The 26595-nt window shown below is 28.4% G+C and overlaps 2 protein-coding genes across 21 annotated transcripts; both read right to left on the bottom strand.

Moving 5' to 3' along the window:
• Positions 1-466: 466 nt before the first annotated feature.
• On the bottom strand, positions 467-5564 carry LOC145193890 (uncharacterized). Its single transcript, XM_090068407.1, has 6 exons — positions 5395-5564; positions 4848-5123; positions 4118-4272; positions 3627-3781; positions 2071-3349; positions 467-1687 (listed from the first exon to the last, which is right to left on the bottom strand). The coding sequence occupies exons 1-6, from the start codon at positions 5455-5457 to the stop codon at positions 991-993; spliced, it is 2625 nt and encodes an 874-aa protein (XP_089924533.1). The 5' UTR covers positions 5458-5564; the 3' UTR covers positions 467-990.
• Positions 5565-6589: 1025 nt separating this feature from the next.
• On the bottom strand, positions 6590-26337 carry LOC145193891 (latrophilin-like protein LAT-2). 20 transcript variants are annotated; one of them, XM_090068409.1, is made up of 17 exons: positions 26042-26301; positions 18855-19130; positions 18231-18385; positions 17740-17894; positions 17215-17292; positions 17028-17096; positions 16322-16399; positions 15752-15829; positions 14059-14139; positions 13427-13501; positions 11502-11576; positions 10994-11074; positions 10286-10360; positions 9222-9459; positions 7572-7825; positions 7363-7432; positions 6590-7129 (listed from the first exon to the last, which is right to left on the bottom strand). In XM_090068409.1, exons 1-17 carry the CDS (start codon positions 26123-26125, stop codon positions 6757-6759), a joined length of 2295 nt encoding a protein of 764 aa, XP_089924535.1. In that variant the 5' UTR covers positions 26126-26301; the 3' UTR covers positions 6590-6756. The 20 variants fall into 20 exon arrangements, 13 of the variants coding, with proteins under 13 accessions (XP_089924535.1, XP_089924534.1, XP_089924536.1 ...); XM_090068408.1 differs by having other exon boundaries at positions 17022-17096; positions 26042-26278; XM_090068410.1 differs by lacking the exon at positions 26042-26301 and adding an exon at positions 21762-21821 and having other exon boundaries at positions 17022-17096.
• Between the last annotated feature and the right edge of the window lie 258 nt (positions 26338-26595).

The raw sequence follows: 26595 nt of genomic DNA, 5'->3' as shown, positions 1-26595 counted from the left end.
TTCAAGTGATAAGTATGAAGTTAAGGAGGCAGCCCAACGTACTTTACAAAATCATTTTCATATCCAATTATGAAAAATACTGATACTGTGTTTTGACGTTGTACAGCTAAGCTGCTCTCGTCTGAGACAATTTTATTTGGTTATAATAACATGGTAAATAACCTCTACAAAAATTAAGTATTTTCAGAAGTTGCTTAAATTATTAACTTTCTACTTTTGGTAGGTTGGTCCATTGACAAGAATGCTAACATTTAACATTTACATTTGGTATGTTGGTCCATTGATAACAAAATGCTGATATTTTGTTTAACATATATCTAGAAGTTAATTTTTTAAATGTGACAATTTTCTTTGTTGCAAATATTTTTTGATTAAACTGAAACACGATGTAGGTCTGGTCAAGTTTAAAGAAATTATTTTTAATGAAGGAAAACAAACTTATCGCAAGACCAAAACAAAACATCCGTTTTCTTAATATACAAATTTTTAAATTTGCCTTAAACGCTTTTATCTTACCGCACATTTATAGCTATATCACACGGTGTTTAACAAAAATCAAGCGCTTTATTTACAGTTAAAATAAATACTCATCACAAAAATCGATTGTTCTTCTGACGGTATTGACAACTTGAATTTTTATTTCCAGATGTGAAAGATTATTTTACCTCGAACAATATTAACAATTGAACGGTTTGAAAGGTTTGAAATAATCCCTCAATGTTCCTTTTACATGACTCCAGCTTTTACTAAATCTCTGCTTTCGTTTGATTGTAGTTTTTACTGGAATGCTGCTTCAGCGGGTTGCTGGTTTCCACAGGATTGCTACGGTACTTTTTTTAATTCTAAATATGTTTCTAAAATTGTTGCTGCAGCTGTTATTTTCCTAACAATACCTACGTCCATACCTATGACATATTGCGTATTAAACCTCTCACATACTTATCTAATTTAAAATCAGCTTAAGGCCTTCTTGTACAAGCATGGCATGCTCTAAGATATTTTCTCTAAGCTTCCCATTTTCCGATTGCGTTCAGCGATTTTAGAGCGATACTCATCCAGAAGACAATCAATCGGAGATCTCTGATTTTCCGGAACTATTTTCTTCATATCTGGAGCAGTTATCTGGATCTTTGGAATAGATAAAGTTTGTGTTTGTGAGAATGGTAAAGGAGGTGGTGGTGGTGGTGGAGGAGGAGGAGGCGGTGGCGGCGGAGGAGTAGAAGAGGAAGAAGAGAAATAGTAATTCGGAGGTTGTTGAAGCAAGTTTGAAGGTGTAGAACATGAGCTATTCATTACCTTCATTGGTATAGAATTATTATTTCTTAAGTCCTCCACTATTTCTTCAGCCATTGGAGCATAAAGCAAATAAGAAGCTCCGGATCGTCTACATTTATCCTGCGCTGCTTGAGAGAATTGGGAAGGAGCAGCCAAAGGGCCAACTGAAGGTCTCTTATTTCTAACTGGTTCAGTTGGTGGTGATGGCCATTTCTCTTCTGGTTGAAACATTTCGTTGACAAAACCTACATACTCTCCTCCCGGAGTATCAAGTAATCTTAGATTTGTTTCATGAGTGACGTAAGGGTTTTCACTGACAGAAATTTCATCTGAAGATCTCACTTGTTTTAAAGATAATAAAATTTTTAAATCTTGAATCTGTGCTTCGTGGTGTTTGAGTTTCCGGTTTACCCTAAAGAATAAAATGATAAAAGATCGTGGTTAAAAAAACTAATTTAACTAACGTTTGATGTAACTCAAAATTACCTATATTTTTATACCTTTAAATGATTATAAACTTTTAAGCAGTTGTATACTTTTAAAGTATTATATATATTTTTTAAGTAATTATATACTTTTGAGTTGTTACATAACTTAAATAATTTTTCACACTTTAAAATAACTTACGTACTTTACTATTAGAACTATAAATTACAATTAAAGTTTTTATGCAAATAATTTTAAATTCCAAAAAAAAAATTCCAAAAAAAATTAAAAAGAATTTTTTAGTTGTAAATTTATAAATATCAAATTAAATTTTAAAAGAGCTGAAAAATAGTAAAATTATCCATATACCTGCTTTTTTGATAAATCAAGCATACAATAAGAATAATAATCAGAACCAATGAACAAACAATCAAGACAAGTAAAATGAACTTTTCATTAAATTCGATCACAGACTTCTTTTCCTGACCCGGTGGCTGTGGCGGTCCTACTGATGTATACATTACAGAAGCGAGACTAGAAAGCAAATAATTATCTGTTTTTGTGAAAAAGTACAACTTTGAGAAATTTAAAGTTTTTTCCGGAACTTTCGTTAGTTCTGTTTTCATATATATTGAGAATAATTGGGAAGAATATTGATCATCGCTCGAAGTTCTCAATAACGAATCTTTTATCTGTATTCGACGAGAAGAAATGTCATCAGTGTAGTTGCTGTTAAATATTTCCTTTGAAGCTTCTGTTTGAAGCTCGGTAGTTTTATAAACGCTTGTTGATGACATTAAAATTGACAATTCTGGAATGAATTGAGAACTTTTTATAGTGTAAATATTTGAGTACTTAAGGCTCAAGTGTGATTTTGAGGTCACCAGATTTGTTACATTTTCTACGTACGTTGCACTAACGTCCATTGAATTGTTAATATTTGTATTAGAAAAATTCGGCAAAGATAAAAATGTTGAGGTTGGTTGTACTTGGTTCTCTTGTGTTTTTTGGTTGTAATCTGAAAAAAATGTCGATGAAAATGATGGCGTAATATCCATTACAGATTTAACAACGTGACCTGATGATTGCATTAAACTAAGTACTGATGTGTTCACCAAACTGAAAACATCCTCAACTGAAGAAGGAAAAGAGGAGGAAATCGATTGAAAATTGGTTTGATTATACGTAATGGTCATTCTCCCACTTGCAGAAGGATGAGTGATGAATGGTGTTGAATTAGTGATGGGAATATAAGATTCCTTTTTTGACTCCGACGGCACGAATCTAGTGGATGTAACTCGTGCAGATTCTTCTGTAGATCCATTTTGATTCCCGTTATAAAATGAATATAAGTTTGTTATTTTTTCTGATATAGAGTCTGGTGTTGTCTGTAAAATTGTGCTTATTGTTAATATTTGTTGCTTAGAAATAGTTGTTTGATAATCGCTATTAAGTAATTTGCTTGTTTGTCCTGGAAATCCCAATGTCGAAAAACTTGTTATTGTCTGCAGTGGCTCTTCATGTTTATTACTAGATACTTGCGACATATATATTGAAGCAATTGTATTGTAATCGCTTTGAAATGATTGATCCTTCGAAGTTGTTATTTCAAGTACTCTAGTTGTGTACAAATCCATAGACTTTGCAGCTAAAATGGTAAGGTTCTGATTATTCATAAAAAATTTCTGCATGATTTACAGCGCTATTTAAATTCAAAATTTGATCAAACAAGTTTGAGTCAGAACAACAAAATAATAAGAGAAAAAAGTCAATAATAAAAAGGAAGAATTTTGAATTCAAAAAAGATTCTTCCCACTTAAAATGAAATTCGATGACGTCAGTCAATTCGATTGTTAAAATATATTTTTTACAATCTGGTTGCTTGTTCACCAACAAGCATTCATTTGTAAAATATTACAAGGTACCTAAACGACATTTCGTAGAAGGATCTTTCCATCCTTCTCTGCATATTATGTTTCCTAAAGTGTCACACGTGTAATGTCCATTTTCATCATCATCTTTTTCAATGCACATTTTTTCGACGCATTCAGGGGGCTTAAAATTCGCACTGCAGTTTAAGCTTAAAGGTAAACAAAACGTTTATTAAGCTCTCACAAATTTCACTTTGTAAAATTTAAAAAAAATTAAGTGTATTATTGAAATTTGGTAAATAAGTAAGAAATTTATTTAATGAATAACTAAGAAAATATTTGTTATGAACCAAGAACTATTTGCATAATACAAAGATTCTATGAAAAAATATTATTAAGATGGAAAATATTTTGTTTGAGTACTCCAAACCTTTTATATCTTTACAACAAATTAACAAATTGTTAGAATAAAAAGAAGAATTCTTTAAGTTAAATTAGATCTAGTACTATAACAAAATATGAATAATGTTTGTAAATTTTCTTACCTCACTAAAAAACTTAATGAATTTGGAGACCTAGGATTCAACCCACCATTTACAACAACCTCTTTACTTCCAATAGAATCAAATGAAAGTTGTGTTTCTAACTTATTGAACAACCCAATGACACTTTCAACTGTTATACTTAAATTGAGACTCTCCTGTAAAAAAAATTATTTGTATGTCGTTATGTATTTATAATAATTTATATTGATAATAATTTATATTGATAATATTTTATATTTATTATAATTTATATTTATTATATTTTATATTTATTATAATTTATGTTTATAATAATTTATATTTACAATATTTTATATTTATAATAATTTATATTTATAATAATTTATAGACAAGTTTTAAATGGTAAAGAGGTTCAAGGAAACCATACATACAGGGCTCAACCGGTTCAAGATTTTTTCTATAAATATTTATGGTTATTGTAAATTTGGTAAAATAAATTTATAAATTGATACAAGTAATCTTTAAACCTATTTTTTTTTTTTTTTTTTTTTCAAAATCTTTAGATGATCGCTAATTCTTTTTGGGGTGTCAGTCCACTTCAAAAACCCATTTCTTTGAGCCCTGCACATTGCTATTTGATAAATATGCTGTATCGTCTTTTATTTTTGGTGTTTCAATATCACAACTTATCAATGCTCTAAAAAATTGAAACAAGCTTTACTACTTGAAAAAATGCATATTAATGAAATAGTAGATATGTATTACTTACCTTTGGAGACAACAGTATTACAGTTAATGGGTTGCTAAGGTTGCCAGATAAACCGTGTGGAAATTTTGTTTTTCTTGTTTTTACTTCTTCAGATAAATACTGTGTTTGAACACATTCTAGAGAATGTAATCCATAACAAATTTGAAACTTAATGAAACACTGATTATCGCAAAGGTCATCTGTAGTACAACATTTTCGCATATAGTCACGTCCCCTTGAGCCAGTGGTGTCAAATTCTTTGAAATAGATTTCTACTTGTGATGTGGATTCTGAAAACTGAATTGAAATGGAATTATTTTTTAAATTTAGCAACATCGAAATTCAATAATGATAATTTTCAGAGGGATTGTTTTCAGTTAGCAATCTTAAGGTTTTTTTTCTTTAAAATTTATAAATATGTGATATTAGCAATAATACCTGACGAGTTGATAAAAACCTCGCGTGGTAGAAAAATTGAATGCAGATTGAAAAATTTTCTTTACAATGCCTTTTCTCAAAAGGATTTTAATCTCAATTTTAATCCATTGTTAGTAAAGTAAAGAGTTACCTTTAATGCATGAAGAAGATATAAAAGTGATATAATTAACACATTTTCCATTTCACGTTCCATTTCCTATTTGCTATCTTTCAGTTAGAGACGAAATTTTTTTTTTTTTTTTTTTTTTTTTTTTTTTACCATAAGCATTGTCATCATCACTGCTGTGTCAATCAGAAAACAAACATTTGTTGTACCTTATTTGAATGTATTGACATAATAGGTCTTGGTCTTGTTACAAACGCCGAGAATGCGGTTTAGAAACTGTTTGCCAACAACGGCGTAAAAAAAAAAAAATTTTCTAACATTTTTCAAATTAAAAAAAGAAAATCATCTCCTTCAACAAATACATTTCAAATCAGAAACAAGTTTTATCTCCTTTTTTTTTTTTTTTTTTTTCTTTATTTTGTATATTAGTCTTACTGTTATTGTTGTTGTCAACTCTTGAATCAAACATTTTGTTACGAAAAATAAACATACTGAATGGGTCCAAATGTATAGAAATGGTCATTAGAAGATCAAGTAAAAGCATTAAAAATCATATAAACTTTGAGTTTTCTTCCGGAAAGTTCGATTTAAGAGCCTTTTAATAGCAATCAACGTTCAGTGTTAATGTCGATCAACCCACCGTTCACCATTCATACCTAATGTATAGTTTATGCAGAACTTTTTTTTATTTAATTTTTCATTGTTTTTATATATTATATTTAATTACAATAGAAAATTTTTTAGAAGATTTTTAAACTGGCACGTAAATGATCAATAGAATCATAGGTCTATCAACGATATTTAAATAAGTATCACTTAATGCATCTTGATATTCAAGAGTATCACTTGATGACAGTTTTGAGATGAAGAAGAATGATGAACACGGTTGGTGCATTACTTTCATTTCTAACATTTTTTTTTTTAGTATTTATCGATAATTTCAAAAAATGCCCTGCCAGTGACTGGCAAAAAATTGTAGGTTAATGGGTTTTTGATCCATGGAAAATATACAATAAACTTTGCCTGCTTTCTATGACTTAAGCTTAAATGCACGTATGAGATTTCTGGCGAATAAGAATATTGTTTTTTTAATTACTTTGTTTGTTTGTTTTGCGTGGAAAAAGCATCTAAAGTTATTATTTTTTAAATAAATAATGTAAACTTCTTAATCTACCCAACGTATACAAGGATAATGATAAGTAAACGATAGAGAAAAGAATTTTTTTCATTACCCCGCTCAGATTTTTAATCAAGTTTTTCTAACAAACTCTTCCCATATTTACAACACATTTTTTGCTTTGATCAACAACTTTCTAACAACTTTGATCAAATTTAACAGTTCCTATATTTACGTCAACACATTTTTTCTTTAGCGTTGACAATCATTTATGCTTTTGTCTCCTGGGTAATCCATTTGGAATCTTTCCGTGAGGATAAAACTGGCAAACAGTCTTTTTTTGATTGCAACACGTTTATTGCATAAATAAATAGGTAAATTCCTAGTAACGAACTTAAAGTACTGAAAATCCATTGCAAAGAGTTTCTGGAATCTGTCGCCGCTAGTACACCAAACAACCACGTCGAGCCAACAAGAATAGCACGCATAAATGCAGTTCGTACTCTGGTGGGCAAATCTCCCTTCGATTGGTTCATCTTCATTTCGCAAACCATTTTCACGAACAATATCACAACAAGAACAACTACGCAGCTTATTGGAACAATTGTCGCTGCGATAAAAGTACTTCCAGAAGTGTAGCAACTAAAGTCAAGGTTAGATAACACACTACAACACACAAGCTGTGTACGTTAAAAATAATAATTTCAATGTTCATTTTGAAAGACATGCTTAAAAGAATAAAAAAAATCAAGGAAGCCGCACAAAAAATCTAAAAATGTACCATAAAACCATCAGCAATCGGAATCTTGCTTTAGAGATAAAAACAACAACGCAAATTACGTGAAAGACACTTTGTTCATTAAAAAAGTACTTACAAAGTATTCAATCCACTGAATTGAGCTTTGGTAAAAGAACTCGTCACTCCAGATGCAACGGCAGAGAATCCTGACACAAAAAATATTTTTAAACTCCTAAAATAGTAAATGATTGAAAAATGTTGAAAAAAAACAAACAAAACAAAACAAAAAATAGAAAAAGAAGTAAAAAGAATGAAAACTGGAAAAGTAAAAGTCACAGAACATACCCCAAGTAAAAACCCACATTGTCCAGAAAAACCTGCTACCTTGGTAGAGTCGAAACACATTTCTATACATGCTGAGAAACTCAACAGTCATCCAACCAAAAGTTGTCAATGTGAAATAATGAAGCAACACTGATACAGCGTGACAAGTACGTGGTTGGTTCGTCCTTTTTATTCCGATAAGAAAAGTTATAATCAAAAACAGCATGGAGAAACATAAATTGATGAAAATCTTCTGAGAAATCGTTTGAAGGTTTCTTAAGAAAAAGTAAAGCAGTATAATTAATAAATTAAATGCATTTTAATATCAAAGTAGACTAAAGAAATCGCCAAGTTAAAAATCATGGCACTCAATCGAGGTTTTTACATTTAAGTATTGCTTAAGTAAGATTAGTCAGTATTTATCTAAATGAAGGGTTTTGAAATCTGAAAGGACCGTTATGAAATGTTTCAAAAATATATCAGAAAAAAAATAATGAAGATAATAATTATTACAAATATTCCGTTAATTTTAAAACTTCGGAGAAATTTAAATTGTTAAATATTATTAAAACCAATGACCAAAAAAAAACCAATGACCAAAAAAAAATCCAATGACCAAAAAAAAACCAATGAACAAAAAAAAAAATACGATGAAATAGAGAATTCTAAAATTATCAAACTGTGAGCAGGTCTTTTTCAGATTACATTTGTGCGGTTGTTGGAAGAATTAGGAACTAAGTCAAACTAATAAGCCCTTGTAAGGTATCAGTAGTGGATTCAGATGTAGGAGGCAAGCTGCCCATTTCGCTGTTCTGTTTGGTTAAATTGCACTCCAATAACTATGAAAAAATACGATGTAAAAAAACCGCGTGATTTGTTATTACAAAAATATCGCGTATTTCTTTTTATATTCCGGTGAATAAGTCGAGATCAATTATAAGTTAATTTGCAAAAATAAATGACAATTTATTCCAATTTTGCAGGAAATTTTTTTTTTACCACTATAAAATCACTCAATGTTTTTCATTTGATTGTTCTGGATCAAAACTTTTGAACTTTTAAATCAAAAAGATTACGGTTTTTTTAGATAATAAGTAATAGTGCAAGCGACGTAATATTTATTCCAGAAACATTTTATTGAAGTTTATGACGTATTGGCTAACCCAATCCTCATACTTTTGAGTCAAAAATATGGATTGGGATAGCCAATGGATGTGAGGATTGGGATAGCCAACAAGCCGTTGCGTTTTCCATGTAAATTTAAGACAAGTATAGAATAAAAACTTTATAAAATAATATATTTTCCAGTTTGAATGATGACCGTTCTTACCGTAATCGGTGAAAACATATTTCCATGAAAACATTTACATCACCATTAAAGGTAAATGTTTTACTGTTCAAATCTTTTTGCAAGGACCAAAATAAATTGTAGTCAGAATACTGTAGATGTGGTTACATATCTCATTCATGTTTCACGAATGGTAAAAACTGTATGCAGTCTTGCATTATAATGGTTAAAAACATTGGCATTGACTAGTTTTATAACTACAGCTAATATATAAATAAAGATTCAGTTGAGTGCCATAACTTTAAACGTGGCAGTTAATACAGAGAAAACTCTAACCCAAAAATCTAAATTCTACACATTTAAAAACTTAAAAACTGCTTCACCTAAACAAAATATATGTGATTATTGTTAGAAAAATTGCAGCAGCTGAATTGATGCAACCAACGAAACTAACAATAGACAACTCGGAAGACTTATAACATTCAGTTAAATTGGTTCCAGGAAAAACGTCTTTGTTACACCTGCATATAATCTGGATTCCTGTGGAATTGTGATAAATGACGTCTGAGGTACAGCCAGTGCTGCTGGACATGCTAGTGGACATGGTGGTTGGTAAAACTTCTAAACATTTACTACAAGGTTCATTTCATAAAACTTTAAACAAGGGAAAGATTTTTTACAGCATGTGTGTGACATTTGAATAATTTTTCATTCATTTATCACATGCTGTAAAAAAACATCAACTCAATGATAAACTTTAAATGCTTTGTGAAATGTTACCCTAAAGGGGCAGCACCTGACTTTAAAATGTTACCCTAGAGGGGCTCTGACTTTAAAAAAAATTGCTTTTTGTTAATTAAATTGTTTGAAGTTTAACATTTTTATACACATTAACAAAAAAAAAAAAAAGAATAAGTTTTTATCATCTTAAATTTATTATAACCAATATAATGAAAAACTGCTGCAACTTAACACAGGCTGCATCTATTCAGAACTTCAAGCTGGAAAGTTAGCTGAGATGTTTAAAAAATACTAATGTATTGAATGGGTTTTCAAAGAGTGGACTTTGGTCATGTGATCAAAAAAAAAATTCAGTGACTCAATCATTCAGTGAACCGTTAAGAGTTAGCATTAAGTTGCTTAAAGACAAATAACAAAATTCTTTTATAATACAAATTTTATTCAAATTTCATATTTGAAAAAAACTTCACTTCATCATGTTATTTTTTTCTTGATCCTAATTTCAAGGTTAAGGTTTAAAATTAAACACATTTGTGAATTTCAATACTAAAGAAAACATCAGTTTGGATAATTACTTCATTTGAAAACATCAGACACATTTTAACATCAGACACAAATAAGAAAGTAAAGTTGCATGAGAAAAAAACCTTTAATGCTTACACAAACTGTTAACCTAAATATAAAAACTAAATATCACAAATAATACCATAATATGAAAGTGCAGTTAGTTGGGGTTGTTGGAACTGTTTAATGGATGTTGGTGCAACCCATTCCACTGAGTCTAAAAGAATGAATCAAGATATCTTTTAGAAAACAAGTGAAGTTTGCTTAAAAGCAGAAGAAAAAGAAACAACTGAAACACAAGATTGGGAAACTACTATGAGTTAATACCAAGTTGTTTTAAAAAGGTGTTGTAATAAAAATCTTTCATAACAAACTTTATCCAAACTTCATATTTGACAAAACGACTCTCTTATTTTATTTTACTTACTCTTAGATCACGTAAAAAATAATGAAGGATATGACAAAAACAATGAAGCATATGGCAAAAACAATGAAACTTATGGCAAAAACAATGAAGGATATGGCAAAAACAATACACAAAGCAATCTTAAGTATGGATTCTAGTTAAGGAAGTCCTAAAACACTATTTTTTAAAAGTAATCTTTGAAAAGTGTGATGTTTTAGAAGAATTGTGTATCAAAAATTATTCATGTTTCTTTACTATTACAACTGCTTGCTTTATGAAAATGACTTAATTTTGATAAAAACTTAATCTTGGATAATGAGTTAATATAAAAATTAAGATACAATGCATTAAAATAAAAAAAAGTTGTATAAGATTAGAAAAAAAGAAAGGTTTGATATTTATACAAACTGTTATCATAAATATAAATCCTAACATAGTTAATACCATAATATGAAAATACAGCTGATTGGGTTTGTTGGAACTGCTTAAGTGATGTTGGAGATGGTGCTACCCTTACTATTGAACCTAAATAAAATAAACACTGTAAAGATATAAGTCTTTTAGAAAACAAGTATGTAAAACTCTAAGTTTTTTTAATACTGAACTCATCACATAAACTTGGAGTTTTAGAACGATCAGATTTTTTTTCTCGTTTGACCTTCTGCTGAGAATTTCACCATTTATTATTTGATCTGTGTACATTTAAAGTTATTAATAACGTTTTGAAAAACTATTTAGTCTTCTTTTTTTATTAAAAACAGCTTTTTTTATGATAACTACTTAATTTTGAGAAAAAGTCAGTCTTGGATCTTGACTCGGATAATGATCTGAAAACATTAGACAAAATACAATAAAATAAGAAAATAATTTTCACAAGATTTGAAAAAACAAAGATTTAGCATCTATACAAACTGTTAACATAAGCACAAATCTTAACTAACAAAGTTGATACCATAATATAAAAATGCAGTTGATTGGAATTGTTGGAACTGTTTAACAGATGTTGGTGCAACTGTTACAATAGAACCTAAATAAAATAAACTCTGCAAAGATTCAAACCTTTTTAGAAAAAAAATAAGTAAAACTCATAAGTATTTTTAATACTGGGTTCATTATACAAGTGTGAAATTTTTATGATGTTAGCCAGTACCTTGGCTCTGACTTGAAAAAATCGCCTTTTGTAAAACAAAATTTTTGAGATTTTATCTATTACTGCAATAAAGTTTTTATACATATTAAAAGAAAAAAAAAAGTTATTTTTTTAAAATCATTATAACTAATGTTAAGAAAAACTGCTGTAGCTTAACACAGGCTTAACCCTTTTTAGACCTTTATGCTGGGAAAGTAGCTGAGACATTTGAAAAATGCAAGTGTATTGAACAGGTTTAGAAGGTGTGCAATTTAATTTCGAGATCAAATTCAGTAATAGTTCACCTTCAAGTTGATGTAGTATAAAGTACTTTGATACTGTAATGCTTAATATTTACCTAATTGCATAACCATGATATATACAGACAGTTAGCTTAGCAATAACAATCATTTTATAAGATTAGAAACCTAAAGAAAATCATGCTTAACAAATAAAAAAATTAGACACACTTGATGAAAAAGCCAATTCAGTAATAAAAGTAGCAAATGAACAATCTCTAACTTTTTTATTTATTTATCTTTTTTTGTGAACCTGACAGTTCACCAGATTCAAACAAAAAGAGAAAACTTAAGGAGAATGTTGTTTTAGAATATTGTTAATAAATGATTAAAAAGTTTGTTTAATTATCTGTATTGACTGAGCCCATATACATGATAACATTGTCTACTATGTGAAGTATTAGTTTAAATTAACCTGTTTTGTAAAAATCTTGTTGTAACAACGCAAATGGGCACTTCAATCCAAAATGAGACAGATAAACTTTTTTGTCAATTTGTAGAGAAAATTGTAAGTATTAATTTTCACTAAGCAAATTAAAAAATTGATTGTCTGATTGATTAGCAATTTTCTCCTACTTAAACACATGTAAATATATTATAATATATAAACACGTGTAATTTAGGACCAAAAACCTTTTGTAATGAGGTATAAAAAAACATTTTTTAAAACTAAATTACAGACTGCATTTTGTTAAAAAAAGAAAAAGATAAAAAAAAGAAAACATTGAAAAACATGTATGAGTTAACAACATGCTTTTATAAGATTAATTGCAAAATTCTTTTATAGCACAAACATTTTTAAAATTTCATGTTTGATAAAATAACTGTCTTATTATATTTAACTTAAATATTTTTGTGCAAGTTGGGCTCAGTGAGAAAAAAAAGGCTGTAATTAAGAACACTTCACAAGTTTTATAATGTGGCTAGACACAATCTTGTGAAATATGCAATAGTTTAAATTAACCTGTTTTGTAAAAATCAATATTTCATTCATTTTTTGCACAAGAAAGTGAAGCAATGCTTCATTTTAGGGTATTTTCTATAGTGTAGATAAATTATTTCTATATTTCTATAACTCCATTTTTTTCGTCATAGTTCTAAAACACTGAAACTTCAAAAAGATTTGAAAGAAGTTTGAAAGATGTTTTATTTTTCACATGTTATTTTTTGTCCCTTAAACTTCACTTCATCATGTTACTTTTTCTTAATCTTTAATTTCACGCTAAAAGACCTTGATCGTTTCATGCGAAAGCATTTTAAGAAGTTTTATCTTTGTTAAATAAGGTAAATAAACTCATTTGTGATTTTTAATACTAAGGAAATCTCAGTTTGACTTCATTTGAAAACATCAGACACATTTTAACATCAGACAGTTGCATGAGAAAAAAACCTTTAATGCTTATACAAACTGTTAACCTAAATGTAAATACTAAATATCACAATTAATACCATAATATGAAAAAGTAGTTGGTTGGGATTGTTGGAACTGTTTAATGGATGTTTGTTCAATCAATTCCACTGAGTCTAAAAGAAAGAATCAAGATACCTTTTAATTTTTTGAATTTAGGCCAGAAACTTTAATTAAAAACATTTATAAAGCATAAGATATATATCAGCATATGGTTCCTTGATTTTAATTTTGAGACAAAAGATCTTGACCATTTTTATTAATTTTGAGAAAAAAAAATTAACCAAACAAACTTCCAATTTCTTTTCAGAGATCATGAGCAAAGTCTGGTCCCAAAAACTTGGTTTTAAAATGTAATCTTTGAAAAGTGTGACAATTTAGAAGAATTGTGTACTAAAAATTATTCAATCTTCTTTACTATTACAATAGCTTGTTTTTTTATTAAAAGTGTGGGGCTAGAAAAGCAATGTGTATCAAAGTTTCTTCTTCTTTACTATTGATAACAGCTACATTAATTAAAATGACTTAATTTTGATAAAAATTTAAACTTAATCTAAAAAATCAGATGCAATCCATTAAAATAAAAAAAAAATTGTACAAGAATGGAAAAAAAGAAAGGTTTAATATTTATACAAACTGCTATCATAAACATAAATCATAACATAGTTAATACCATAATATGAAAATGCAGCTGATTGGGTTTGTTGGAACTGTTTAAGAGATGTTGGAGATGGTGCTACCATTACTGTTGAACCTATATAAAATTAACACTGTAAAGATGTAAGTCTTTTAGAAAACAAGTATGTAAAACTCCAAGCTTTTTTAATACTGGATTCATCACATAAGCTTGGAGTTTTAGAACAATCAGATTTTTTTGTCATTTGACCTTCTGCTGAAAATCTCATCATTTATTATTTGTGATAAGATGAACTTTAAAGGGTAAAAGAAAATGCAAAAATGTCCAAAAGCCTATTTTAGATAATTAGGGCTAAAACATTTAATTGTTTTTATTTAACATGTTTTGTCAAACTTTAAATTTAAAATGAATATTTAAACTAATGAATTATTTGTCTATATTCATCTGACTAATTAATACCATTTAGATTTTAATAATCAACAGAACTCTGAAAAATATAATAACTTTGAAATGTAAGTACTAAACAAAGCTAAGATTTTATTTTTCATTCTACTGCAAGTACTATACATGTATTACTTATTTTACGCTGTAATTTTTTCCCTTTTATATATTACATTTGCAAATCCCACATTACAAATAATCTTCAGCATTTTAAAATCGAATAAATGATATTGCATACACCTATCTAGCTTTATAATTGATTAGGACAAATAAATATGTAACCATTAGGTATGTCTACCAAAATATAATACTATAAACATTTCACTTCACTTTTAGTCAACACTTGAATTTGCAAAACATTAAATATCAAAATATTGCAGTTAAAATCTATGTTTAAAACTGTGAAGAAAGCAGTGGAATAAATTTACAGATAAATTTGTTTCTGAACTTTTGGGAACATGAAAACGTCACACAATGGAATATTTGGTAATTTAAATGCTCATTGATTCTTAAAGAGGTGAACGACAAATACTTACGAATGGTTGAAGAAGAAACTGTTACTCCTTATTATAAATGTGCTACAGCTGCTGCGCAAAAATCTCCACTCAATGAAGTTTTGCAAGAAAAGTTTTGAATATAATTCTCTTTTTAATACAACTATTTTTTATCAAAAAAAAAAAAACTATAAAAATGAACTGAGAAAAGATTAGAAATACCAGAATACATTAATGAAAGCTGACTTTTGGAGAAACACATATTTGATAACTTTTCAGCCACTCTGTGACTTAATGAAATAGAAATGGTTTGTGGATTCCGTTAATATCTTGTCAAAAGACAAGATCTGGAAAAACTGTTGCAGTTAATAAATGTTCTATGTATTTTTTTTAATTCTTTAAAAATAGGAGTAGTATGCAAAGCATTTATAAAATATAAAAGTTTGATCACAAAAGTAGTTTCCTCATTGTTTTTAACAAGACTAATTGGACCAGTTTAATACTACAAAATATGTAACTATTTCAAGGTCAACATTCAGCTGTAAACAATCAAAACAATTTTTCTAGAAACAACGCTGAGGACATTTTCATAAAAAACCTGTTCCAGGTTTATACACAGGGTGGGGGGCTGAGTTAGGATATAGGGAGGCCTTATTAATTTGAATATTTCTAGAAATTCTTAAGGTGAGTTCTTAAAATTTTAAAACCCTTTTAAGATTTTTATATCTCTTTTTTGAAGACATACAATATTCAGTACTTACATGATGCACCCAGTAAATGGAACTAATACATACTGATACTATAGGTGTGGAAACTGGGAAATTGTGGTGAAAACAGGGATAATGAAATGGGCTGAAGCTGTATCACTGAACCTAAATAGGTCACACAAAATTTTTATGTAGTTAACTAAAAACATAACTAAGATTTTTTTTAAAACAATGTTTTATGAAAACTTTTATAAAAAAAAATGATAAAGTTAACTAAATTATCTTTGATTTTTGTATCAAGTTGTTGATTTACAAAAATAAAAATAAGACTTAATTATGAAACTTGTAAATTCTCTTTTGGGGTTTATGTCTTAAAAAAAACATTAAAACATAAATATTTTGAGTGCCTCTTCTCAACTGAAAACAGCAAAACACACATTTCTTACCAAAAAATGTTATTTGATTGAATAAACTATTATCTTATACCTTATTTTAGAAAACTTTTTAAAGGTTTTTATAGCTATTGGTCCATATAATTGCAAAATATAGATTAATATACATATATAAATTATTCCACATAATTGCAAAAAGAAAAACTTAAATTATAAAAATTCGTTTAGCCTCTACATAATATCACCAAACTGTAAAATAACTTACCATTACTAGAGGAATCCGACTGATTTAAATCTTGATGGGAACTACAGGAAGTGGTTGTATTAAGACATATATTTGAAACTAAATGAAATATAAGAATTAGAGTCATTTGAACTATAACCTAGACATAATAAATTCTCTCTAAATTTAAAACAATTGTATGAGAACATTTTTTAAGTTGATTTACTTTTAAGGGGCCCACAAACAGCTCAAACTCTCCCCAAAAAAGGCCCAAAAATGAACCTTTGTGTGGATCTCTAGATTGCTCAAGAAATCTTTTGTAGAAAATTCTAAGTACTAAACTAATTTATAAAAAATGATAATTGATTTTAACAAATCAAATAATAAGGCATATATAAGGTTTCACATTAGATTAACATATAGATGAAGATAACAATATTAAATAAAAACACACACATAAAAAAACTAAAAAGTATCAGATAGATTTAAACTTTATCAAACTAAATTTCCTCTCACAATGCTTAAGTCTAGGATTTATTACAGCTAATTCATACACTTGTAATTCTCAAATATTAGATTTTTTATTTAAACATCCTAACATTTTGTCACATGTTCTAGCTCTAAAAAATTGCATAGAAAATCACCTGGGTTTAAAAAATGCTCTACTGGAATTCAACAGACTAAAAATCACTGTTGACAAGAAATATAAAGACCAAATACAAATACTTATAACAGTTAATACCATTACATGAAAATGCAGTTGATTGGGATTGTTGAAACTGTGTAACAGAAGTTGGTGCAACTTTTACAACTGAACCTAGAAAATTAACTCTTTCAAATAAGCACAAAACAAAAATAAAATTATTAACTTATTGAACAAATCTTGAAACTTTTTATAAATTGTAAAAATAGCTCAAAACAGTTGAACTACATACCGCTATCAGAGGAATCAAATAAGGCAAATTGTGCTGACAACAAGGATAATAAAGTTGATTGAAGCTGTTCTGATGAACCTATTTATGATTTTACAATAAAGAATTATATTTCCTTTAACTACAGCTTTTACTAAAATATCATTTTTATAATGACTTTTAAAACAAAATATTTACATTGACTAAATTATTTTCAAACTTATGTCTTAAAAGCTATACGAATCCCTTGTCTCTGCTAAAAGCAACAAGAACACATTGTTGTAAACTGATTCCTTTTAAGACAATTAAAGCTGACTGACACAAACTTTTTAATATAATTAATTATTTAATACTAAATTCTGTTTAAAGAGATGACAAATAAAAGCTTTGATGGCTCTCTTTTACCAAAAAACTAAGTAAACATATCAAATTTAAAAAAATAACAATAAATGATAAAACAACTAACCAAAAACAATCTATTTACCTTTTAAATAGAAAAAAAAAAGCAATCAAAAACAAAAGAAAACTGTAAATAGGAAAATAAGGTACCTAAACGACAATTCTTAGAAGGATCCTTCCATCCTTCTCTGCATATTATGTTTCCTAAAGTGTCACACGTGTAATGTCCATTTTCATCATCGTCTTTTTCAATGCATATTTTTTCGACGCATTCAGGGGGTTTAAAATTCGCACTGCAGTTTAAGCTTAAAGGTAAACAAAACGTTTATTAAGCTCTCACAAATTTCACTTTGTAAAATTTAAAAAAAATCAAGTATAGTATTAAAATTCGGTAAATAAGTAAGAAATTTATTTAATGAATAACTAAGAAAATATTTGTTATGAACCAAGAACTATTTGCATAATACAAAGATTCTATGAAAAAATATTATTAAGATGGAAAATATTTTGTTTGAGTACTCCAAACCTTTTATATCTTTACAACAAATTAACAAATTGTTAGAATAAAAAGAAGAATTCTTTAAGTTAAATTAGATCTAGTACTATAACAAAATATGAATAATGTTTGTAAATTTTCTTACCTCACTAAAAAACTTAATGAATTTGGAGACCTAGGATTCAACCCACCATTTACAACAACCTCTTTACTTCCAATAGAATCAAATGAAAGTTGTGTTTCTAACTTATTGAACAACCCAATGACACTTTCAACTGTTATACTTAAATTGAGACTCTCCTGTAAAAAAAAATTATTTGTATGTTGTTATGTATTTGTAATAATTTATAGACAAGTTTTAAATGGTAAGTAGGTTTAAAGAAACCATTCACACACGGCTCAACTGGTTCAAGATTTTTCTACAAATGTTTAAGGTTGTTAAACATTTGGTAAACTATATTTGAAATTTAATTACAAATATAGTTTACCAAATTTTTCATAATATAAAGTTAGTTTTAATTGTCCTTAATCATTAAATCTAACTTTTTTTTTTTTAACTTTTAAATGATCGTAATTCATTTTGGAGTGTCAGTCCACTTCAAAAACCCCATTTCTTTGAGCCCTGCACATTGCTGCTTGATAAATATACTGTATTGTCTTTTATTTTTGTTTTTTCAATATCACAACTTATCAATGCTCTAAAAAATTGAAACAAGCTTTACTACTTGAAAAATGCATATTAATGAAATAGTAGATATGTATTATTTACCTTTAGAGACAATGGCATTACAGTTAATGGGTTGCTAAGGTTGCCAGATAAACCATGCGGAAATTCTGTTTTTCTTACCTCTATTTTTTCAGATAAATACTGTGTTTGAACACATTCTAGAGAATATAATCCATAACAAATTTGAAATTTAAAGAAACACTCATAATTGCAAAGGTCATCTGTAGTGCAACATTTTCGCATATAGTCACGTCCCCTTGAGCCAGTAGTGTCAAATTCTTTGAAAAAGATTTCTACTTGAAATGTAGATTCTGAAAACTAAAGTTAAAGGGAATTATTTTTTCAATTCAGCAACATCGAAATTCAATAATGATAATTTTCTATTTTATTATAAAAAAAATTAAGGAAAGACTTTATAATAAATTCTCTCTGAATTTATGAGACCATTCCGATGGTTTCGGCCTCCATCTAGCAGCCAGCTCCATACAGGAATTAGTATTTTAGCTTCTGCCGCCAGAAGAAGAAATAAAATAGAGAAAAAAAACCAGGAGTTTCAGATTTATCTGAACGTTGATGGCCTTTTATGATCTTTTATGATATTACAACAATATTTGGCAAGTTAATAACTTTTACACGAAAGAAAAATTTACTGCAGAGAGGAAATATTTTTATCAAGTATGTCCTGAAGTTATTTTATTTTAAAGTAAATAAATATCTTTACTGCATAAAGAAAATATAAAATTGGTAAAATTTCTAATTGTTACTTTTTAGTAAGCAAACAAAAACACATAATAAGTTTTTATGCCTAGTATTTTACAAAAAGCGTTCACTCTCACTATATATAATCTTAACTGTGGGACATAGATAACAGGCAAGCACAATATACTACATTAACCCCTTGTAAACCAACTAAAGGCTTATGTAAAGGTATTTTAAAGAATTTAGCAAAGTTTTTGAGTTTAGGGGGAGGCTTTTCAGTATCTTAAGAGGTTTGGAGCAGTTTTGATGGAAGCAAGACTCAAAGTTGGTGTTTTCATTAGCCCTCAACTAAGTGAAGTAATATAAGACAGCAGCTTTTGCCAGGAACTTAAAGAACTGGAGTTTTAGGCATGTTATGTCTTTGTTTCTGTCATTGAATATTTTTTGGGAATGATTGATCTGATTAATAAATTGATATGGTTGAACAAATGATTGGAAACTTCAGAAGAATAGGTTGCAGAATGTCACGCAAAGTGCATTTTTTCCACTCAAATATTGACTTCTTCGTTCCAAACCTAGGTGCAGTAAGTGATTAACAAAGGGAAAGATTCCATTAAGACATCTTGGCTATGGAAACCAGATATCAAGGTCTACTCGATCCAATGATGATGGGAGATTTCCGTTGGTTTTTATGTCTGGAAACAGATTGCAGTTACAAAAGAAAATCCAAAGCCTCTTATCTTTTAATTCCCTAGACCTCAATAAGAAAAATTGAACGCCTAGTTAGGATTTGTTGACTAGTCATCAAACAAGTATAGGTATAAATGGAGCTGGTTCAATATTAAAATGCATCATGATCACATTTTTTTTCTTCAAAAGTTCTGTAGAAAACCAAAATATCAACTCTCCACTAAACGTAAAACCAAAATATCAACTCTCCACTAAACGTAAGGCCAAAACAAAATTACCCTGTAAAGTAGATACGCATCTAATCTTTCAGAAAATTAAGAACAAAAGTTTTTTCTCTCAGTGAGATTTTTTCTAGAGCTATTATTGTCAATGCCTATTTTTATTATAATTAAGTGCATTGTGTGGATGTTACCTCATCTTGAGAGATAGAAAACTATGATTTTCGGATTTAGCAGGTTTTAAACTTGTTTGATTCCAAATTTCTGCATTGCAGCTTTATAACAAGCACCTTGTATGCGTAGTAGTAGTAAAGGATTTTCTGCTCTTTTTTTAGAAAAAAATTGCGATCTTTTCTTACTTATGTTTTAACAAGTTTGTGCCAAGTTTCAGTGTTTTTAATGAGGTGAGTACAACCCCTTGATTTGTGACATGCAATTACACAATAGTAATCAACAGCCAAACAAGTTAGTTCTTTTGAAAGCATTAACCTGGGTTATGGCTTGAAAAGAATTGTATCAATTTTTAAACCATACGTCCCGGCCTTTAAGTTAACCTCTTATTTTTCGACTTGCTTTAAAAAAAACATTTTTGGAATGGCTTATAAATTGACTTGATATGTAAGTCAAGTTAACTTTTTTGAGCTTTTCCAAACAGCTTAAAGCCTTAACCTAAATATCAGGAATGGTATGTATTCTTTATTTAAAATAGCTTATATTTTTAATTTTCCATAATAAATTGAATAAAAAGAAATCATAACACAACTTTAAAAAAACTAACTTCACTTTTTAAATAAAAACTGAAATTTACTTTTACTGAAAATTGAAACATCATTCAAATATTCATTTTTTAATAAAATATTATTCTTGAAAGATAAAATGTTTATTTCAATAAAATATTCATCAAGCACAAAAGTAGGTTGCTTGCTTTATTTGCGTTTGCATACATGGGGTCAAGACTATTTTTGCATTTATCCTAGTTTTTTACTAAAGTTTTTTCTGCTACTGAAAAGTCTATATAAACAGACTTTTGAACATGCTTGCACATGTGAAAGCTTTTTAGTTTTTTATCTCTTTTAGCTTAATTTTGAATGGGTAAAAATATTCTACTCGTTAATGAGAAATTTAAAGAGATATTTAAAGAGATCTTAAGTGTGTTCAGCTAGATATTTTTCAAAAAAAGATTTGCACTTTACAATTCTTTTTTTTTCATCAAAATCACATTTTTGATTAGTACTTGTACTGAATTAGATTTTCACAAAATTAGATTTTCTTACAAATACGATTAATATTTATTTTGTGAATAACTATAGCGGATTATTACTTCAGAAGACAAGATTCACACCTTTACTATCCTTGAAAGCTGTAAATCATTAAGCAAAAACAACATCGTTAAAAAATACGGTAAATATGACCCGTACTAAATTGTTTAATGGTCCATTCAGTACAGTTGATTGTACTAAATGGACCAACCTTATACTGAATGGACCACCAGTAACTTCGTAGTAAATAAATTGGTGAACTATGCACAGCAATGAGGGTATATTGATGTTCTAATATTGAATGTTAATATTGTTATCCTTGAGAAAATTAACCTAAAATGAATCATGATAAACTATGATGTTGAACCTGGCCAAGCTTACTTTGGACACATTTTGACCTTGAGTTTTATAGTTTCTTATGGCCAAGACCTATTTTATTTTTACACTCATGTTAGAAAGTGTTTTTAATTTAAATCTATTCAACATACGGGTGATAACTGGGAGCTTAAAAAAAAGAAAAGAGTATGTTGAGACAATCTAGATTTTTCTGACTACGAAAATAAAGTAAGTTGAAATAATTATTACAACTTCAGACGAAAGTCTCAATTAGGAAGTGAAATTACAATAATCACAAACATATAGGTTTGCATTATCTGCACTTGTGCATGCTTTCTGTGCCCAGCTGGCACACTGTCTGTAACGGTACCACAGTTCATTGTCTTGACCAATTTCTCCACATATTGGACACAAGTATTTATTGATTTAATTTCTCCACAAATATTTAAATTATCTTCAACACCGTTATCACTTCTTTCGACATTTGTATCATTAATGTTAGCGTCATCATCAAATGTTGGTTACTTATTGAAATATTGAAAACTTAAGAGATTTTTAATTTTGAGATTTTTTTCTCGGTTTCCTTACTTTTTAATTTTTTTTGTTTTTTAGAACAGTTATGTTCTTTAAGATACCTCATTTAGCACTTGTAACAAAGCCAACTTGATGCTCTCTTCTTCCAGCTAAAACATGCTCTGGTACTTGAACAGTAGTGATCCCAGTCTCATCAACATTCCAAATGTCATTTGGTGAAAAATTTTATTGGTCAAGACACAATGCAGATTATTATAAAATAGATCCAGATTATGTTTATTGAATGCTGACATTCGACCAATGGATGTTTCCTCTTGTTTTCTTATAACAAGTTCTGGATGACGTTTTAAAAATACTCTAAACCAATCAACACCAGCTGTTTATTTATTTCCCAAGATTTTGTGCAACCTGAATGTAAATGTGGAAATTTCTTCTCAAGCAAATTTTTTCAGAGCATATTCAAATGTAAGTGCTCTTAGTTTAAGAGGACTTAACGCATATCCCGCTTTTGAAGAAACTAAGCAATATTGAACCAGTTTTTTTCTTCTGATAATGAAAACACTTTCATAGAACTGTTAAAATATGGAATACATTGCAATTTTTTCAATCCACCGGGGGATTGCTAAGCTACTTTAATTCTCTTTTTAAGAGTTGAATGTTTAACTTTAAATATCTCAGCAGCTTTTCTTTCAGATAAAGTTTTTGTCAAAACATTCTCATCTGCTTGGATCATATCATTTGGATCCTAACCACCCTTTACTGCTTTTGCTTTCCTATGTCTCATAATGTTTCTGGAACATAAAATGAAAAAAAATTGCATACAATTTTATCACAAAAATTACATTCCGATGTTATTTTTTATGTATAACATTTATAAAAGCTTAAATGTAGAATAATATGTATATTTTAAAATGTAATTTATTTCTTGACAACTTTAGTGATTTAAATTGAATAAGTTATATTGAGTGATACTTTATTCGTAACTTTTTTATTATTTTATTAAGGTTTTTGATTGACAAACTCAAATGTTTTTTAACTATGCTTAATTGAACCTGAAAATTTTTTCCAACATTAAAAAACTCACATAAAGAAGAGATGTAAAAAAATACTTTCTAGATATATTTTATATAATAAATGAAATATCTAGATATATTTTTATTATGATGATATCAAATTATTGAAGTTTTAAAATAACTTCTAGCTACAAAATACACTCAATAATTTAACTACAAAATTTAACAATTTAGCTACAAAAAAATTAATAACTTAAAGTAGTATTTCACTTTTGATGAAACATAATATTTTAAATAGAAATATCTTAAAACAAAATATATTACCTTATAAAGTTAGCAGCCTTCCAATACTGAAGTTTATGATTAGTTTTTTTTTTTTTAGTATGATTTGTTAGTCACACTTTCATAACTTGTTTATATTAAAAAAACAAAAGTATTTTGTCCATTCAGTACAATCAATGGTGGTTGATAATGTGCAATAATCTGTACCTCAGATAACTTTCCTATTTATTTTATATAACTTTATAATATTTTATATAACTTTCCTATTATTATTATTTTCCGAACTCAAAAATATATATCTATAATATAATTAATATTAGGAGTTAACTTCTCTTTGAAAAAACTTTGTAAAATGAAAACTCAGAAAAGTTAAAAAATTACATTTGCCTTGAAAAAACAGAAAACTTCCATAACTATTGCTTTGCTTTGAATAATGTTAACCCAGACATACTGAAAAGATATTGTTTAAAGGTGAATTATTGGTGATAAGAAAAATACATCTAACTGGTCTCCAAGTACTTATTTTTGAAAAGGTCCATTCAGTACAAGTCTCCCCTTTGCTGTTAATGACTGTACCTGAGCACACATATACACAAAATGTAATTTTTTTGTTACTGCTAAAAAAAAGGGGACTAAAATGGGAGAAAGAAAACATTCATTTCTTGTTCCAATTAATAGTGTAGTAGTTATAGATACCTTCTTGTTAGGGTAGCTATTCTTTCATCGTGGTGTTTCGAAAAGACTAGCACAAAGTCCCATGACCTACACCACCATTGGGGCCCAACACTATACTAAAATGAGCTCCTGCTCATATTTGTAAAGCATCAATATTTTTGAAGTAAAGAAATTAGATAGAAAAATTTCTCAGCAGTTTAATAAAATTGTACTAACACAGAAAAGTCCTATCAAATAAGTTGTTATAAGAAGGTCTATCGCGAACTCTGTCTATATCCTAAACTATGTCCTTTTAGGTCACTAGGGAGACCGAACTTTAACGTTTTTTGGTTTTTAGTTATACCTTATAATATGATAAAATACTTACAAAAATTAAATACTTCAAGAAACTTTATATTTCTAAAAGAAAATTTAGATATCACAACTTATAGATTTTTTGAATTCAGCTTTTAAGGATCAAGAAGGTCACTGGAGTAAATGATGTTGAGATAAACCTGTAGTTAAATGATGTTGAGATAAACCTGTAGTTAAATGATGTTGAGATAAACCTGTAGTTAAATGATGTTGAGATAAACCTGTAAATTAAATGATGTTGAGATAAACCTGTAGTTAAATGATGTTGAGATAAACCTGTAGTTAAATGATGTTGAGATAAACCTGTAGTTAAATGATGTTGAGATAAACCTGTAGTTAAATGATGTTGAGATAAACCTGTAAATTTTAAAAAAAATTCAAAAATGGACCCTACTGCGTAGATGTACTTTAAAATAAAGTTAAGAAGATTAAACAGATTTAAATTTCTTGACGCAACAACAAATACCAAAAAAAATCAGTGCTGTTGAATGGCGAGATTTCACCAGCTATGGATAAAAATAATCGCGAAAAGTGATTTAAACCAAAACTGTTGTAAATTATATTGACTTTTGGTGAAAAGAAATTGATGGTTTTCAGAATAATTCACAATTAGCTGAAGAATTACAAAAGTTCAAATTACTTTTGCTTATCTTAAATTTGCATCTATTCTTTTAATAGATCATTTCAAGCTTGAATGGTAAAGAATTGAGAAAACAATCTGTATTTCTCATTTAAATCATAATTTATTAGCGTAGTCCCGTTTGCAATTAAACCTCGGTTCGTCCGTCTCGCAAAAAGTTGCATAACAATAATATTTGTTTCGAAACACTGTCGGTAAATGCCTTTTATGACATCAGCACATAGCATTTGACAGTTACAACTTATGCTTCAATAATGTGATATAGAAGTATTTTTAGCTTATTCTCAATTAGTTGCACCAATATATAAACATCATGATGAATATTTTTAACATTCTGTAGATGTGGCAGCAAACCGAAGAACTAAGCAATTTTTAGTGGTAAAAAACTAAAGGGTTTGTATTTACACTTTAAAAGTTTTCTAAAAGTGTTAAACATAGTGTAACCGTTATATAACAAGTATAGATATAGTTTAAATATAATATTTGTATATCATTTTTATATCATTTTTATTTCAAACGAAATGCTTACTTTTAATGCACAAAGAAAGTAAAGAAGTGCAACGATGAGCACATCTTTTCCTCTTCCCATTACTGATTGATGAGCTTTTAACATTTAACTAAAAAACATCTTTTTGTCTTAAGGCATTGTATTCACCATTTCTTTAACTTAGAAAACAAACATTTGTCGTAACTCCGCTAAAAGTATTTGCATAAAACCTCTTAGTCTTATTATTTCTCCGAGAATGCGTTTAAGTCATTTGTCCACAATTGTGCTGTGTGATCTCCGTTAAGGATTTTTACAAATATGGCTTCAACGTTTAGTGAACTCAAGAATACAAAAGTAAATCTATTTATCCGTTCTTGCTTGTAGACGCAAATGTTGAAAAATATTTGCGTCTACAAGGTAAACACTATTCGAAATGATAATGAACCTTGAGATTTTTGAAATATTTCAAGAGCCACTTAGTCAATTTTGATAAATTTTTAATTGCATTAAAACAAATTTTCCTCCCTTTCAAATAATATAATGGTAATTTAAAAAAAAGTTTATTGTAAACAAAGAAAATGTATTTGCAAGAAGAA

This window comes from Hydra viridissima, unplaced genomic scaffold (genome assembly GCF_058129835.1).
Source record: "Hydra viridissima isolate aposymbiotic clone 2 unplaced genomic scaffold, HvirCarnegie_v1 scaffold_12, whole genome shotgun sequence".
NCBI lineage: Eukaryota > Metazoa > Cnidaria > Hydrozoa > Anthoathecata > Hydridae > Hydra > Hydra viridissima.
Note: the sequence above shows the minus strand (reverse complement) of the source record. Positions and strands in the feature narration are given on the sequence as shown.